General features: G+C 37.5%; 1 protein-coding gene across 1 annotated transcript in view; it reads right to left on the reverse strand.

Moving 5' to 3' along the window:
• The window catches only part of SEL1L (SEL1L adaptor subunit of SYVN1 ubiquitin ligase), a 50,879-nt gene that overhangs the window by 14,253 nt on the left and 18,812 nt on the right, over positions 1 to 17,814 (reverse strand). The window contains exons 4-14 of the mRNA XM_019731117.3: positions 16,152 to 16,319; positions 14,667 to 14,772; positions 13,659 to 13,821; positions 10,761 to 10,814; positions 10,472 to 10,531; positions 8,447 to 8,528; positions 7,943 to 8,097; positions 5,130 to 5,186; positions 2,967 to 3,035; positions 1,322 to 1,399; positions 183 to 245 (exon numbers count right to left, since the gene is read on the reverse strand). Of these exons, the coding sequence (XP_019586676.2) occupies positions 183 to 245; positions 1,322 to 1,399; positions 2,967 to 3,035; positions 5,130 to 5,186; positions 7,943 to 8,097; positions 8,447 to 8,528; positions 10,472 to 10,531; positions 10,761 to 10,814; positions 13,659 to 13,821; positions 14,667 to 14,772; positions 16,152 to 16,319 (1,055 nt within the window). The remainder of the gene's footprint in view (positions 1 to 182; positions 246 to 1,321; positions 1,400 to 2,966; positions 3,036 to 5,129; positions 5,187 to 7,942; positions 8,098 to 8,446; positions 8,529 to 10,471; positions 10,532 to 10,760; positions 10,815 to 13,658; positions 13,822 to 14,666; positions 14,773 to 16,151; positions 16,320 to 17,814) is intronic.

Below are 17,814 nucleotides of genomic sequence, written 5' to 3' on the forward strand. Positions count from 1 at the left end.
TGCAGTGAAGGCCACAGAGAAGAGAGGTGGTAGCTAGAGGGCAAAGGGTGGAAGAGAAAGTTTTCCTTCTCCTAAATAGGAGACACTTGCACTTTCTCAGGCTTTAGTGACAAAGTAAGGAATCCTTCCCTACCTCACCCACTGATTGCTTGTTAAAATCAGAATGTTAGATGAAAACTCACAACTTGAACTCCTCTCCCATAGAGGTAAGCCATTCCAAGCCCACTCTGTCCAACTGGGTTGCCCTGTAAACCAGAGAGAAAAGAATGAAAAGGGTCATTAAAAAGTAGGCAAGACCATTTGCCTGCAAAAGAAATAATTTATTACACAAACATATTCAAAACATGTCTTAGCACGTTTCAAGTCAAAACAAGTTTGTCTCCTTCCCATCAGGCTACACATAATACTGACTTTTTGAGATTGGAGGGCTTTCAATAATTTGCTGAAAAAAGTAAATAGTAAATTCATTTAGAATTACATTTTGGTGACTTACCCTATGACCATCTGTTCCAAGAATTTATGATACAAAACATGACTAATGTATTTCATCTTTTTAGGATAACAAGTTGGTCACTTTTTGGGTAGTTCTTCATTGGTAACCTCCCTCCCCAATAAAGAAGAAGATGGCATGGGGTAGAGTCAACGACCACATCATACATAGCAGTAATACTGGGATTAGGTGGCAAAGATATGCTTAAGGTTACTAGGGGGTCACAAACCAAGATAATCATTGTTTTGAAATCTGAAAGAGAAAACTCTAGAATTCACCTAAACTCAGAGGGATGGAAGTCATTTTAACGAAGTATCTAAGCACTCCTTTCGGAAATACTCAACTACCATTTGGAACTATAATGACATGTAGTTGGCAAAGGTTAAGTGTATACACTGGAGGCATACAGGGTCTTAAGTACTCATATGTTGCTTTCCCTGGCCCAAAGAAAGCCTAAATTATGTATTGTGATTATAAAAAATACCCAATTATGTAAGGTTTAGACCACAAATTTCAACACAGATAGAGTAAATAATAGAACTCTCAATTCCATTACTAAAATCAGTTATTTCCCTGATCAGGAAACTTCTCAGTGATATTTAGAGAGAGTTTTACTATTCAATAATCTGATTCCTAAAAAAATAAATGAATTGCTTTTTATTAAGAAGGTTTTTTCCACTCAATTCATTCACATGAATCATATTTACATAAATGCTTTCAATAATTTATGGCATGAGTTGGTTATGATTAATCCTTCAATATAATCAACTTATTTATTAAAATAATAGTAATATGGTATACATTTCAATACCCTGAGTTTAGAACTCTTACCATGTCAGCAGCTTTCTTAAAGTAGTGAAGAGCTGTCTCATTACTCTGGGGTACAATATCACTTCCTTCTGAATACATCTGGAAAACAGACCTCAATTTTATTAAGAGCTATAACCCTCTCTCCAGTTACATTTTCCTCCTATCTTGCCTCATTTTGGTTTCTGTTAGATCTCAGGAAATCTTTCAACAAAATTTAAAATTTCCCACAGGATAATTTAGAATTAAAAGCAAAACCTGAAAAGTAGACATTTTTATATTATTATATATTCTGTCATATCAAATTTATGACTTACCTATAGACATAAATATATAAAATCAATTTATAGATCAATCTCAGGAGAAATCTTTCACCCCAATATGAGTCTTTTTTCTCATTCTGTCCCAGGGCAGTTAAATGGCTGATAAATTGCTTGGGATCAGTGATTAAATGGGGTAAGGAAAGCTGTCAGCAAAATCTCTCCTCTGCCACTACTTTTCTTAGGATAAGATAAAGGGTAGGTTTTAAGTTCAGGAAAAGAAATAACTAAAAGGTTATTTTAAAAGGTTGCAAGCACTGAATGAATAGAGCATCCGTATGGAACATGATGAAGGACCAAGTGAAAGAACAGAATGACTAACACTGTTTTTATCCATCTACATAATAAGGAAACGACAAAGGACATCGTTTTGAGGTATGGCTACTTAGTAATTCAGAGTAAAAATTGAAAGGGTGGGGCAGCCAGTTAGCTCAGTTGGTTAGAGTGCAGTGCTCTTAACAACAAGGTTGCCGGTTCGATCCCCCCATGGGCCACTGTGAGCTGTGCCCTCCACAACTACATTGAAACAATTACTTGACTTAGGGCTGATGGGTCATGGAAAAACACACTTAAATAAATAAAAGTTAAAAAAAAAAATTGAAAGGGCTCAAATGAAAAGCTGTTAAATGCTTAATAAAAATAGTGGGGAATACCAATGTGTGTGCTACAGTGGTTGAAATGTCTGAATGTAAAGTTCTCAGACCCCAATTAACTAATTGTGATCCTGTGGCAAATACTGATCAGATTTTTCTATTTGTAAAACCTTTGAGATGTGTTCTGCTATCTGACCCTCCTAACCTTAGGATTTAGTTACAGATGAAAATACCCATTGGTTTACACTGTATTAGTTTAAACCAATGAAAAAGGCAGTTATGAGATTGGACCATGACATAGGGAATGTATTCCTTATTAAGTATCTCCTTGCTTGAGAAAAGGACTGCACCGAGAGATGGGTAACGGCTATCATATCTAAGACCATTAAAAGGTCTGCAGACAAGTTCCAACTAAATCTAACTGCCTCTATTCAACATGGAAGTTAACAGGCAATTATGACAGACTAGCAGAAAACGGCACAGCATAAATTCTTCATCACTGCGTATGATATACAAAAAGTAGGAGCTCAAATAGTGAGAGCCAACTGCAATGCAGAAGTAACATACTGATGAGTAAATGCTATGGTACGTTTACGTTGCCTAGGAAAATGCTTCAGAACAGCACTGCCTGATGACAAGATACAATCATTTTATTTCCAGTTTATTTTTGGTAAATTTAGATCCTGACTATAACATGCACTGACTTTGCAAACACCTCTTGCTATTAGCATAATACATTCCCAGGATGTACAGTACCTTTCCCAAGAAGGCCATCGCATGTGAATTGCCAGCATTAGCTGCTAAATTGAAGTAGTCAAATGCTCTCTGTGAGGAAAGAATTTATTAAAATAATTAGTTTTTAATAGACTCTGCCCTTGGCCTTTAACCAAAATAATTATTTCGGGAACATTTGAAAAATCTTGTTATACTGCAGTATCTCAGTTGAAGTGAATGGCAACATGACATCTATTGATTGCTCAAGGTGCCCACACCCCTCCCCTCACATCCAATCCATCACTAAGTCCTGTTACTTTTACCACCAAGTACATACACCTTAAATCCATCTACTGTCCTCCATTACCACAACTCTAGTCTAAGCTGTAATCTCTCTCACCTGAACTTCCGAAACATCCCCCTCCCTGATCTCCCTGCTTTTATTCTTGGGGTCCTCCAAAGTGACTGTCCTTAAGTCTCAATATGCTGCTCCTTACAGCCCCAGAACCGTTGCTGGGAATACACTGATGCGATCAGACACTGTCCACCTCAGTACTGCTGCGTCTTGCTCTCTGCACTCTGGGCATACCAGCCTGCTCCTTCCTGCCTCAGGACCTAGGCACACACTGTTCTTTTGGGCCTGGAATGATCTTCCCTCCAGGCTCAGCTTCAATGTAATCCATCTATCCTCAGAGGCCACTGTCAGCTCCCACTCATTAACCTGTTATTGGACCCTTTAATTCTTCTTAGTAACAACCACCCTTTATTACATATTTTTTGGTGAGATCATTTAAAAAATACCTAATGCTTCTATTAAACTTGAAGCTCTGTAAGGCCTCAAGGACCAACGCTATTCTGCTCAGCACTGTATTCTGAATGCCTAGCAGTGAATGGCACATAGTAGGCACTCAGATATTTGTTGAATTATCTGCAGCTATATATTGGGAATTCCTTTTCTTTCTTCTGTGAAGCTGATGAAATAATTTATCATCATGTAGTTGCTTCATAGGTAGGCAGCATACACCATCACACATATCTCAAAACTTGTGTGTAGAAGGTATGCAGCAAACTCTTATCCAGAATTCTGTTCTCTTGCCTAACATTTTTATTAATCAGTTCACCTGATGCTCCACTGGCCTAATGACATACATTTTAATGACTTAAAGACAATGAAAGTTGTCAAAAATGCCATCTTATTTTTAAAAAGGCATAGATAGTTGGACTTTACGCTCTAGCAGAGGAAACTAAATTACATAATTAACTAATTGACAACAGACAAAGGCCATAAGGAATACAGATATTCAGGAACCATAACTGTGGTACAGGACTTCTTCCTGGAGTGGGGTTGGGGCCGGAGGAGATATTAGGAGAAGAGATACTGGAGGTGAGTCCTGGAGGATGACTAGGAATTAGCTGTATGAAGAAAGGACTTGGGGTAGTATGTACTCTAGACACAGGGACTAGCTAGCATTCCAGAAGTCCTGAGAGAGAGGTTTTTGATATTTTCAAAGACCTGAGAAAAGGTCCGTGTGTCTGTGACTCAGAAAAGCAAGGGGCTGGTGAGGTCAAGAGAGATGGGTACAGGGCCTTGGAGGTCATGTTAAAGGCTTTGGTCTTTAAATGAGCTGAAATGGTGAAGCTCTCAAGAGTCACAAGCAAGGGAACCACATGATCAGATGTATGGTTCGGAGTGCCAGGCTGCTGCTTAGGAAATGCAAGCAGTAGATGACTCACACAAGTGATAGGTGTACTGATGGAAAAAAGGGAAGAGATAAGTGATATTTAGGACACAAAGCAGATTAGATAGAAATCTGACAGCTAGACTTGTAGAAACTCTACAATGAATTGTCTTCAGTTCTGTGAAATGTTTTCTAACAAGGGTTTTAAGACATATTTCAATCACATACTTATAGAAAACAAAGACTACACACACACATATATTTATATACACACACACATACATACATACATATGGCAATACTGAGAACTAGGTTTTAGAATTAATCAAACCTTTCCCACCCCTATGAAGTATAATCACATTTTTACTCTTCAGCGTCCTCAGGGGTTAGATCGTGATAGTTCAATTTGTGATGGTTGTCTTAGCAACACAAGCTTGACACTGTTACTGACTTAGCAGGAAATACATCTGGAGAATTATTTCTTGCTACAACTGGAAGTGCAAAGCTCTAGAAACAGGAAAGTTACCTGATGATTTTGTTCTACTCCACGCCCTCCATGCAGATGTAGCTGTCCCAGACCAACCTGAAAATTAACAAAAATTAGGCAAAAGTACATGGTAGCATCTGGAGTGTAATTAAATTAGACCAACAAGAAATCACATGGTTGTAAAAAAGTTTCTGTTTATAATTCAAAAAATGAGAGATTTAGACTTAACTCCTGAAGATATTACACTACTTTAACCTCCCTTTGCTAAAACCTAAAAATGTCTGCTTTTAATTATATGGTATCTTTCTGAAATGGAGAGGAAATAAAGGCATTTTCAGACAAAATTAAAACTGAATTTGTCAGCAATGAACCTATTCTAAAGGATATATTAAGGATCTTCGTTAGGAAGAAGGAAAATTATCCTGGGAAGCTTAAAGATGCAGTAAGAAATAAAAAACAAAGGCAGGGCAAATTTCTGAGTAAATCCGAATTATATGGACTGTATAAAAGAATAATATCTTGTGGGGTTCAAAAATATGTAGAATTAAAACACATGTAGACACTCAAACCAAAATAGGGCAAGAAAGGAGAGAAAAGAAACATGGAAAAGCAAAATAAAAGAAAGCAAGCAAGATAGAAAATTTAAACCCAAATATATCATTAATTACTCCAATTAAGTTCATCAGAATGGATAAAACTTAAAATAAGTCATGCGGTGCTTACAAAAGACATAGCTTAAACATGAGAAGGTTAAAAGTACAAGATAGAAAAGGTATTGCATGTATATACTAACCAAAAGGAAGGAGTTTAGCTATGCTAGTATCAGGCAAAGTATGATTTAAAGCAAAAAAAGCATTTCTAGAGATAAAAGTGAACATTTTATGATATAAAAGTTACTTCAACAGAAAGGTTTAAGTCTGTATGCACTCAACACGGCCTAAAATATATAAATGAAAATTGACAGAACTAAAATGAGAAAGAGACAAACCCACATTCAGAGAGGGAAATTTAAATAATAATTTTGTCTCACCACTGGACAGAAATAGTAAATTCAGTAAGGATTCAAAAGATTTAAACAATAGCATTATGGAACATGACTATATTAACACACATAGAACACTACACCCAATGACTACAGAATTCATATTCTCTTTAGCACACAGAATATTTGCCAAAACTAAGTGATGTGGCATAAAGCAAGTCTCAAATACATCTCAAAAAACTAAAATCATACAGAGTATAGTCTCACTACAGTAGATTAAATTAGAAATCAACAAAAAATATAAATAGAAAATCCCCATGTATATGGACACTAAGCAACTCACTTCTAAATTACACATGGGTCAAAAAAAAATCACAATGAAAATGAGAGTTAAATATAATGAAAATATGACAGTGGAAGAATGCATTCTACCAAATGTCAAAATCTATAAAGCTATGAAAATTCAAGACAGTACTGGACAAGAGATATACATGAAGACGCGCAGAGGGTGATTTGCCAGAGGCCAAACTGGAGAATAATAAAATGGATAAATTGCGGGATTGTCATACAGTGAAATACCACACCACAATGCAAAGGAATGAATTACAGCTACATGAAAACACATGCGTTAATTTCAGAAACATAATGCTGAGCAAAAGAAGCTGATACCAAAAAAATAAAAATAAATAAATGCTGTATGACTTTGTTTTTTTACTTAAGATTTGAAAGCAGGCCAAACCAATCTATAGCGTTAGAAGTCAGCTCAGTGGGTTACCTATGGGGAGGAAGGAGTTAGTGAGTAGAATTCCAAATAGGGGCTTTTAGGTGCTAATTACACCCACATAAGAAACTCACTTGGTGATAATTCATTGAGCCATACACTTCAGATTTGTGTCATTTTCTGTATTCATGTCATAATTCAATAAGAAAAAAAAAGATATACTATACCACACACAGACTTTTTTAAACTTGAGTTTTTCATTTTATACACTGAAATCAGCTTTTCACATTAAATAGTATTCTACATGATTTTTAACAACTGCATAGAATTCCATTAATCCAGTGTCATATTTGAGCTAATAATTCCCTGTTATTGAGCATTTAGATTGTTTTGAATTTTAATTGGCTTCTAATGTAAAAGCAAGATGTTTAATTGAGCAAGATAACTTTATTAAAATTTCCATGAACTAAGATTTGGATCTTTCACTGTAGTTTTTTCTTTTTTTAATTTAATACTCCCTTCTGTTAGTCTTAAAATTGTTCTTAAAAAGCAGCTATTGCTCATCTCTACATGTTTCTGAATCAGAAAGAACTATAAACTTAATAGAAAAAAAAACCCGCAGATGTTGAAGTTTTCCTTTTTATTATAATATCATCAAAATAACCCATGAAACAAATTATATACGGGACCTTGATGGATATCATACATTTATATTACACAAGTCTACTTCTGTCCTTGAACTTGAGAAAATTATCAGATAAGATGAGCAAAAGAAACATGAATAAAAAATAGCTCTCAGGAGCATCTGAAATTCTAAATGTTCCAGAGAGTTTTTGGTTAGAGAAAGTGACAGTTTTCACCCTTGGTGTTTCCATGAAGAGGCTTCTTCATCACTGCAAGGCTGCAGTTTTCCACTGTGGAGCACAGTAGACTTACCCGGCTGGCTTTTAGGAGCTGTGAATACCCTGTCCACGTCCCAGATGAATTCAAATGGAATGTCTTGAGAAGGTGGGACTAGTATGTGGCTAATAATAATGTGACTAATAAGTGCCAGAGCAATGAAAATGGTACTTACAGATGTAAGTGCTTGCCCCAGAGACTTTATTCATATAATGCAGCAAGACACTCTTGGGATGTTCAAATACATACCTGTGCTTGTACATCACCCTTTTCAGCTAGGAACTGGTAATACTGAATCAAATCTTCTTCTAGCATTCCACTGTTCATTCCAGGATTTTCCACCTCGTCAGGCAGCCGTATTCTCTGTACTACCGAGCCCCCCGTCAGTGAGATATCACTCGCAACTGAAACGGGGACAAAGTAATACCGTGGATGGAAGTCAGAAGCACTGTCCCCCAGAGAGAAGTACAAGTCTAGCCTCCAAATGTTGACAGACACTGTTACAGGAAACTGTTTCTATGGTAGTCTATAGAGTACAAAATAGTGATCTAAAGTAAATTCAGTTTTTTCCACCACAAAATATTTAAGTGGAACCCAAAAATGTTTAAAAACTACATAACTTCTTAATCAACTAGTGTAAAGATGATTCCACTTGAGAAAGCCATTCATGATATTTCAATAAAAATAAATACATTTAAAATTCTTTGTTGGTTTGTTTTGTTTTATAAGGTGAAAGGCAAAAAAAATAGATACCATGATTGGCAACGAGGCGATAATGAGTCAGTGCAGATTCACAACTCTGGAGGACGCCGATGCCGGCCCAGTATCGGTAACCCTGTAACACAACCTCAGGTGAGCAGGCAGCAATTTCACATGCTTGGGCGGCATTCTTGTTGGAACCAATACGGCTACATACTCAGAATGCAGTTTTGCTGTCCTCTGATCCACATACACTATCACCTCATTTATCCTGAGTTTGAGGTTATAGGAAAATGTATTCAGCAACTTCAACAATCAGACTACAGCTAAGAACTAGAAAATAAGTAATAAAGTTCTTAGAGCAATCCAAATAGATGCCATAAACTTTATATATGCAGTATGTACACTTTACCTGTAAGAGAAAATGACTTAGGCTCTTGCTTAGAACAGATTTTGTTCTTATTTTAGACACAATTTTAACAAAAATAGGTTAATCTCCCAAACTAGCAAAGAAGAAGGAACAGATGAGCACCACAGGGAAGATGAGACTACTAGAAGCAGACTGGCCTTAAATGACTTCAGAATAAGGGGGGAGACAGGTCATTATAAAAATGACCAGAGAACAGAAGGTATCGCTCTCTAGAGTCATTGAGCACAGACTCAAGTAACTTCACAAACCTGAATAATGCTTAGGGCATTACTTGCTCTTATGCTATAGCCACTATTTCAAAAGATTAGCAAGCAATTAAAAAGAAAGAGCAACACCCTTGTTTCCCACTTAAACCTCTCCAGCGGTTTACTCTTGTACACGGACAAAGTCCAGGTGCCTGGCCATGGCCATCAGCGGTTTGTGTGTCCCGTCCACCTCCCCTGCTGATGAACTACCTGGCACTCGACTCTCTGGTCACCACCACAAAGGGCTTGTATTTTCTTGCAAACACCACCTTCCCTCTCGTTGCTGTCCCTTTGCATATACTGCTCCTGCTGTCTGGACACCCTTCTGCTTCTTGCATTCACTCACTACGTATGATTTATCTCTCAGGTGCCATTTTAGCTGCTTCTTTCCTCAGAAGTATCTTTTAAATCCCCCTCCTTCCAATGCCAGTGTGGGTTAGGCCCTCACTAGGTGATTCCTTGACATTCCCATGTTGTACTGTAATGGTCTCTTTAGTTCTGTCTCCCTTTCTAGATTAAAAGCTTGTCATGGACCAGTACTATATCGTATTCATTTTTGGAATCCCCATATATGTACTCAATAAACATTTTTTTGAAATTTACATGGGTGTATCTATACACATACATGTATATGTGTGTACATATACACATATATATGCACGTATATAATTATCTAGGATCCACCCAGTTAGCCATAAAACCAGATTTTTCTTCTTTTTGAAGTCTCATATCCCACCAGTGACCAAGCCTATAGACTCTTTCATGGGGGTCTGGTTTTTCTGCTTTCAGTCTCATTTCTGCTCAATCTATCCTTTACATTCCTGTAAGAATGAATTTATGTATTCATCTGAAACACAGTGACATGGGTTAGAGGTCACGTGACTTACCTTAGTCAGTTTATAAAGTAGAAGGCAGGTCAGCAGAAAACAATTTAGTAGAATGATTCTTATTTTACCACTAAGCCATTTAAGTGATCAATGTTATCAGACAACACATAAGAGATAATTTATAAAGAACTTTAATAGGACCACTGGTTCTTTGTATAGTTAAACCCTTCACCAATTAAAATGTAAAATCTATGATAACGAATTTAAAAAATTATTCTCACAAATAATTCCAACTTAACAAAAACTAAAAAGCTATTTATCAGATCTCTATTTTTAAGGACAATCAGCCAAATTAATCATTTGCATGAAAATTTGTGAACTCTACCAATTTTTATCTACATGTAGATTCAAGTGTTGTATCCATTAATAAGAATTTGAAGGACATTCAACTGAATATTTGATCTTAACGAATATAAGTAAATCTCAATCATGAAAGTCAGAAAAGTTGTGGCCATTTGGTAACCAAAAATCCTTCTGCTACTTAATGTTACTAGCCTTCCACTTAGGTCTTACTTACCAAAACCATGTGGGCTATTAGGTTGCCCCCAAGAGCTCCAAAAGTATAATAGACAAGGGCCTGTAAATGAACAAAAGATGCTTAACATATATTCACCCAATTCAAATAGGCACATATATTTACCCAATTCAAATTGTAGTATATAACAGTGACGACAGGGGTTATATGGGTAATCTCTATGCCTTCCCCTCAGTTTTGCCAGGAATTTAAAACTGCTTTAGAATATTTATTAAAAATTAATAATTAAAAATACAAATTGTAGTATATAATAAAGGTTTAATAGTATTACCTTTGCCTGACTTGAATTAACACCAAGTCCAGAGGCATAGAGAAAGCCAAGAGCCTGAAATAAAACAACAAAAGTAAGAGTTCTTCCTTTGGTGGAACTTATCCAAGATAGACATAGTTTTAAGAACTATGAAAAGATGCAAAAATCTTGAAATGCTGAACAATTTGAACTGGTGTAAGTATGTACAACTGTGGAATTAAAGAGCCTCAGAAATGCATTTAAGGTTTTACAAACTACACAATGAAATATAACTTTAATCAAGTCAAAGTGTTTAGCTTGAAGATTAAACATAATTTAATAAAATATTAACTAGAGAAACAAAGCTGAACACAAACATGGCTTTTACTTGATCCTGATGAACAACTATTACGAGAACAGAAAACTCCTAGATTGTGGGGGCCGGCCCAGTGGCTCAGGCGGTTGGAGCTCCGTGCTCCTAACTCCGAAGGCTGCCGGTTCGATTCCCACATGGGCCAGTGGGCTCCCAACCACAAGGTTGCCAGTTCAATTCCTTGAGTCCCGCAAGGGATGGTGGGCTCTGCCCCCTGCAACTAAAAATTGAACATGGCACCTTGAGCTGAGCTCCCAGATGGCTCAGTTGGTTGGAGTATGTCCTCTCAACCACAAGGTTGCCGGTTCGACTCCCGCAAGGGATGGTGGGCTGTGCCCCCTGCAACTAGCAACGGCAACTGGACCTGGAGCTGAGCTGCGCCCTCCACAACTAAGACTGAAAGAACAACAACTTGAAGCTGAACAGAACCCTCCACAACTAAGAAAGGACAACAACTTGACTTGGAGAAAAGTCCTGAAAGTGCACACTGTTCTCCAATAAAGTCCTGTTCTCCTTCCCCAATAAAATCTTTAAAAAAAAAAACCAAAAAAAACTCCTAGATTGTTACCATCAACGCAAAGGGGCATACACAATGAAAATCCATGAGAGACTGACAGGATCAACTGTCCCAGGAATACAAAGAGGCAGCAAGGGTCAAGGTAAAGCAGTCAAGGAAGAACGGTCACTTTACAACGCCAGAGTACACAACCAACCAAACGATGCATTGGTAAGGTTCCACCCTTTGCCTTCCGGGGACCATCCTGGATAACATAAAAGTATAAGCTAAAGCTATAAAGGGAGGTGCTATTCTCCTCAAAATCCACGAGCTCCTCTCCATTTCCCAGCTTCCTTTGCAGTTAGGCAGGGCCATGTGCCTGGGACGTGGCTGGAAGGGATGGATGCTTATTTTGGGGCTGGCTTTTAAAAACATCCCCCAGAAACCTGTAGCCCTTTCTTCTCCATGGCTCAGAAGTGACAAGATAGAAGCAGTCCTAGACCCTGAGTCACCATCTGAAAGAGAGTGATGCTGGCAGGACAGCTGCATAAAATCTGGCACAACCAGAAATAATTGTAGTGTTAAGCCACTGTGATTTTGGCGCTTTGTTTCATCAGCTAGAATTAATTACTGTGGAGAGAGTCTTGTGCAATGTATAAAGCACTGCAGCATTGTAAGATTCTATTATTAGAGAGGAAAGTATTAAAAGTATTAAATGATGCTACAGAGCAGAATGTGTCTGAAGATAAAGAATAGAAGTGTGAGTTTTATGTAAACTGATTTATACAAAGAAGGAAAAAAAGCTTTCAAAACAAAGGGGAGAGATTAAGATACACCCTGTTTATAAACTAAAACTACAAGTTGCAGGCTGGTCAGGTATTCAGTCCTACAGGAAACAATGGTCACAACTCCTGTTAATGTTGAAATAGTCTGAAAATCAGCCTTCCCTGATGACTAGAAATTTTGTTTTATCTGAAAGCAACTCCCACACCTTCAATAAACCTGAATTATTGGAGGCATTTTAAATAAATGTGGTGGCTCCCTAAATCCAGGTGTCAATCTTACCATTACTAATGGGGAATCAAACAGATGTATTAAATGGTATAATGTAATATAGAATGAAGAACATCCCCTACAGTGCAGTTTATCTAACAATATTTCACTTGAGTTCATCAGTCTTTAGTTGTGAATCCAGTGTACAGGAAATATAGAGGATGAGAAAAAAAATGAAAGAACACCATGAGAAGCAAAGAGACAAACTGACGTAGGACATTCTGTAGAAAAACTGGTTCTATCTCCAACAAAGGAAAAAAAAAAAAAAAAGAAAGGGGCTGGCTATGCTAGAAATAACGACCAAACATAAGGTGCAGTCCTGACTGGATTACTGGTTTGGGCAAAACCGGTATAAAGAACATGGTTCGGTTCAACACCGTGTGAACATGGTTGTTTGTATCATATGATGTAAAAAATTACTGGGGTGGAAGGTGAAGGCTGTTGACTGAAAAGAGCCCATTATGGAACAGTAGAATTCACGTGTATCTGTACAAAGAGAAAGGTCTAGGAGGGTTTGCATGCACTGACATATTACCAATGCTCATGTCTAGTTGGTACATATGGGACGTTCACTTTCTTAGTTTTTTCGTTTGTATTTCTGGTTTCCTATACTGGACATGCACTGCTTCTGCAATAGTTTTTTTTTTTTTTTTTTTTTCCCAAATCAAGATTAATATGAGCTGGAACATCTGAACTTTGGGGAAAAATGCAATGGTGAGTAATGTCAGACAAAAAACAATTATCCTCATGTTTCATTCTCTACAGATCAAATTTGGAAAACTACAAATATAACTGGCAAGATGCAACAGCAAAAATGCCTTAAGTGACCATAAATGTTCTCAGATGGAGGGTAAAGGCTGTCTAAGAAGACTGGTAAAACGATCTGCCACAAAATTAATATTTAAAGATATTCTGCCTTCCAGTCTTATTTGTCAGAAGTCAGGGCATAAAGAGTAAACTGCTGTTAAAGTAAACAAGTGCTGTGTGCAGAGAGATTTCCCAATGAAAGCACACTTACAGTTTGTCCCTTGGGAGAGCCTTCCTCCGTCAATTTTTCAAACATCTCTTTAGCTGCCTGGATGTTCTGTGTCAGGTAATCACCAAACAAAAGAGCATATGACACTCTCTCCAGGGCCTTCGTATGGTTCATGCTTGCTGCCTTTTGAAGATACCGATAGGCTCTTTAAATGTAAACAATTAAAAAACAAATGAGCAATATTTTGGACTTCCATTAATTTTTTTTCAAGATCTACTAAAATGCAACATAAATAGTTTCCTTATAATCTGTAGAATCCCTCTAACATTCTATAGAATTACTCTAATATCTTATTCCTATTAAGTCATGTCACTTATGTATATAAAAAACATTCTGGCTACTTTTTTTACAGTTCTCTCTGTCATTCTAATATCTTGGAACAGTCTAATTACACTAATAGTAATTCTAAAAACTTCTACTAAAAAAGTTAATTAGATTTGCAATAACAGAATTGTTATAATATGGTGTCCAGTAAATACTCCAATGATAACCATTGCAATTTTCTTTTTAAATCTTTGCAATGACTATCACAAATGTCAGCTGAAACTAAAGGGACACAAAATGTTAGAAGATAGTTGTTTTACGTTCTTTCCAGGTGCAAATTCCTAAATTCTAGTCTTTGTCTGCAAGAAAATTACAGAGCAAAAATAAAAAACAAAACACCTGACAACAATTCCTTATTTGTTTTATATCATTTAAAATTCTGAATAGCGTATGTATTCTTGGTTCTTAGAAATTACTACAACTTTAGTCAATTATTTCCATTTTGCTCATTGCTCATTCTTGTGATTAGTATTTGTAACCTTTTTAACCCAACAAGCTAAAATCTGATAAAAACAAGGCTAGTAAAGTCCATTTATCATAGTAAATTTGTTGTGATGCCACTTAAGAAATCCTGTTTTTGGCAATACACTTTTAAAAAAGGACTTAGTTATTTATCTCTGTAATGCCACATCTTAAGGGAGCGATGGACCTGGCAGTGCTACCTACTCTCTTTTTTGGCTTTTCTTATTGCTTCCATTGAGGATTTTCATCCCAGTCTGGTACATCATTTCTGCTTCCTGCATTTGCCGTCGTTTAGCAGCCTCTTCTTCAGCTAAAAACAAAATGTCAGATGCATTTAAATGGATTTTTATTCTATACCAATTCCTGACCAAACGTCAGGGTGTATTCTTCCTTTTTAGTCATACAAACACAATTAATAATTTTTCACTATTTACAAATCTGACTCTAAAGACACATGATTTAACTATGGCTTTTAGCTGACAAAAGATTAAAAAAAAACCCAAAAACCTCATTTAAATCACTTTCTTTTAGAAATATCAGTATCAACCTGCTTTTGGAGGGTACTTTCCTGCTAGTAATCCTAAAACTTTTTATATAATTCAACTAAAATTTCAGTAGCAGCCTATGATTATATGCCGAGGTGAGCTGAAAACAGAAAGACATTAAAACACAGTAGTCAGAAAAATAACATTGTAGCCAAAGGACACATTAGACTAACCTGAAATGCTGTATATCCTTATGAGGAGAAAGTATTTGATTAATTAATTTTAAAAAAAAGTTGTAAAAAAATTGATTTTTATTAAATATAGATCCTGATTTAATGTTCAAGTTCACTATTTTTTCCTATGCACTGATATAACACTGAAAATCACAAAACTGTTATAGATTTCTCAAAAATTATTTTGCTACTGTAATATAGCCCTTTAACAGAAATCTAGAACTCATTAAGAGACATCTGAATATTTCATCAGGACCAATATTTATAGACATACATAGAAGTGAGTTCTTGTACATAAAAAAAGTCTGATTGTACTATATACTAGAGTACCTAATCACACTGGCCTACACCCAAAGATGGACTATATTTGATGTTATCTTCTAGGAATGCCTAATAATGCCATTATTCTGAAAATGTTATTTGGTATCACAGGAGACATGTTCAAGATTTTCTGTTGTTCTTTATTAGTTACAAAGTTTTTCCTGAAAACATACCTAGCCGTTAGCGGTCATCCCCTTTACACAGACATTAACTCATAGGAAGGTTAAATATACTGTATTTGTCAAATGTTACTTCGGCATAGCACACTACACTCAAAGTGTTTTAAAAGGTATTATTTCTTTTTCTTCTAACCACTATAAACCTTCTCAGTAACGTTCGGTTTCCTTTACCGTCAAAAAATGTTCTACATTTATCAACTGAACCTGAGGGTTTGCAGAACAACTTGTGCACACCAACGGAAAACCATCTCTAAATAAGACACAAGTATAATAAGCTGCCCAAGTGGCAGGCTGGAAATAAGTGAGTACTGCATGCTTCTTGTGCTTCCGTCCATTCTTTCAGGCTATAACCACGTCATCAGCGCTTACCATTTCTGACCCAGGTGGAAGGATGATGGCAGGAAAAGGCCTTAGAGATGCTGTGTGAGACCTAAGGCAATGTGGGCATGCCTTCTACTGAGCAATACTTACTTTCACAAAAGCCCCACTTTTCATCTGCCTTGTAGTCATAGGTTGTAGCACACCACAGCCGGCCATCTTCCCTCCCATCTGATGTACATTCATCATATTCCTTATCCAGGAAAAGAAAAGGGAAGTGGCAGGGCTCCCCATGTGCTGTGCCTTCAATGGCGGTCAGTGCTGGAAAGGTAAGAAAAAATAATCTAAACATGAACGGCACCTCTGGTATTCATGGATTTAACACCATCAATTTCAACTATTAGAATCTGAAGATGAAGATACATGATCTGTAATGGGGAACATAAAACGGCCAGCACCAATTCTGTTTAGGGATGACCTGAGGGTGAGTCAACTTAGAGAGCATGGCTAACTGACTACCCAGCTCTATACCTAGCTTAAAATTCCTGGAGGTCTTGAGATGCAATTACCTTGGAATGCTGTCGACTATAAAACTCCTGCCCAACTAGTGAGCAAAAAATAAGGCAAATGCAACTGAATCAATTCCACTGCTGAGCACAACTCTCCTTTTCTCTATCTGAATGTTGTAAGTCAATTTCTTCAGTAATATGAAGTTATACAGGAACAATGCTCCCCCAGGCAAAGTTAATTACTTATGTATTCCTCTGTGATCCCACAGCATTTTATTACAGCACTTATATGCACCGAGGTTCTCTCTTCACCATACTCTAGCTTCCACTAGACTCTGAGCTTATTAAGGGTAGAGACCATATCTCCAATTTTGCTCCATAAGTTCTTTCCGTCTCACAGGTGCTGGGAATTATGCGAGGTGCTGGAAATGAGGTGAAGGAGCGATCTCTGCTACACAGAACTTACTGCTTAGCAAGGAAGAGAGACATTGAACAAAAGTGCGATTGATGTTATGGAAAGGAATGCCTCCCCTGTCAGGAACTGAAGTTTATACTGAACCTCAAGGATATGTAGGAGTCGGGGCTGGTTGAAAGGCTGGGGGTGGGGTGGAGAGAAGTATTACAGACAGAGGGACAGAGTGTCTTAAGGATAAAATGAAAGAAAGTATGCCTGTGGGGACAGAGCCCCAGAGAACAGTTTCCAGGCTCTCAGCCTCACATGGAAAGGTGCTGGCTCAGGTAATGGATGGCCGTGAGCTGTGGCTAATTGGCTGTCAGCTATAGCAGGTTAGCCAATTGGCCACTGATATAACTGCCGCGGCTGCGCTGGGGAGGGGAGTCGGTCGGTTGGCAGAAAAGCGGACAGCAGGTCGCACGTCGTGTGAATCCAGCCTCCAGTGAGACTATAGTGGTGTGACTCCCCTACCTATGGCTCCGTGGGTGTTCCTTTTTGGCCTAGCCACATCCTGCGTTCTTGTGTGGGGAGCGGGAGCAGAGACCCCACAGGCCGCTCCACACGACACATGGTGCAGCGAGCAGGGTCTCCCGTGTCACATTGCCACATTAGAGAAAACAGAGTTCAGTACATTAGCACGTGCAGTGTGAGTATGAAAATGGACAAGAGAAGAGGCTGAAGAAGCACGAATAGGCCAGACTAAGGAGGGCCTGACATGTCTTATTAAGGAGTTTGGACTTCATACTGAGAACAATGCAAATTCACTTAAGAGTTTTTAAGTAGGAGTGAAATTCTCACACTTACATTTTATTGAGAGTGGACAAGGGAATGGAGGGAAGCAAGGCTGGATGTG

Source organism: Rhinolophus sinicus, chromosome 3 (assembly GCF_057876585.1).
Source record: "Rhinolophus sinicus isolate RSI-liver-muscle chromosome 3, RSI-T2T, whole genome shotgun sequence".
Lineage (NCBI taxonomy): Eukaryota > Metazoa > Chordata > Mammalia > Chiroptera > Rhinolophidae > Rhinolophus > Rhinolophus sinicus.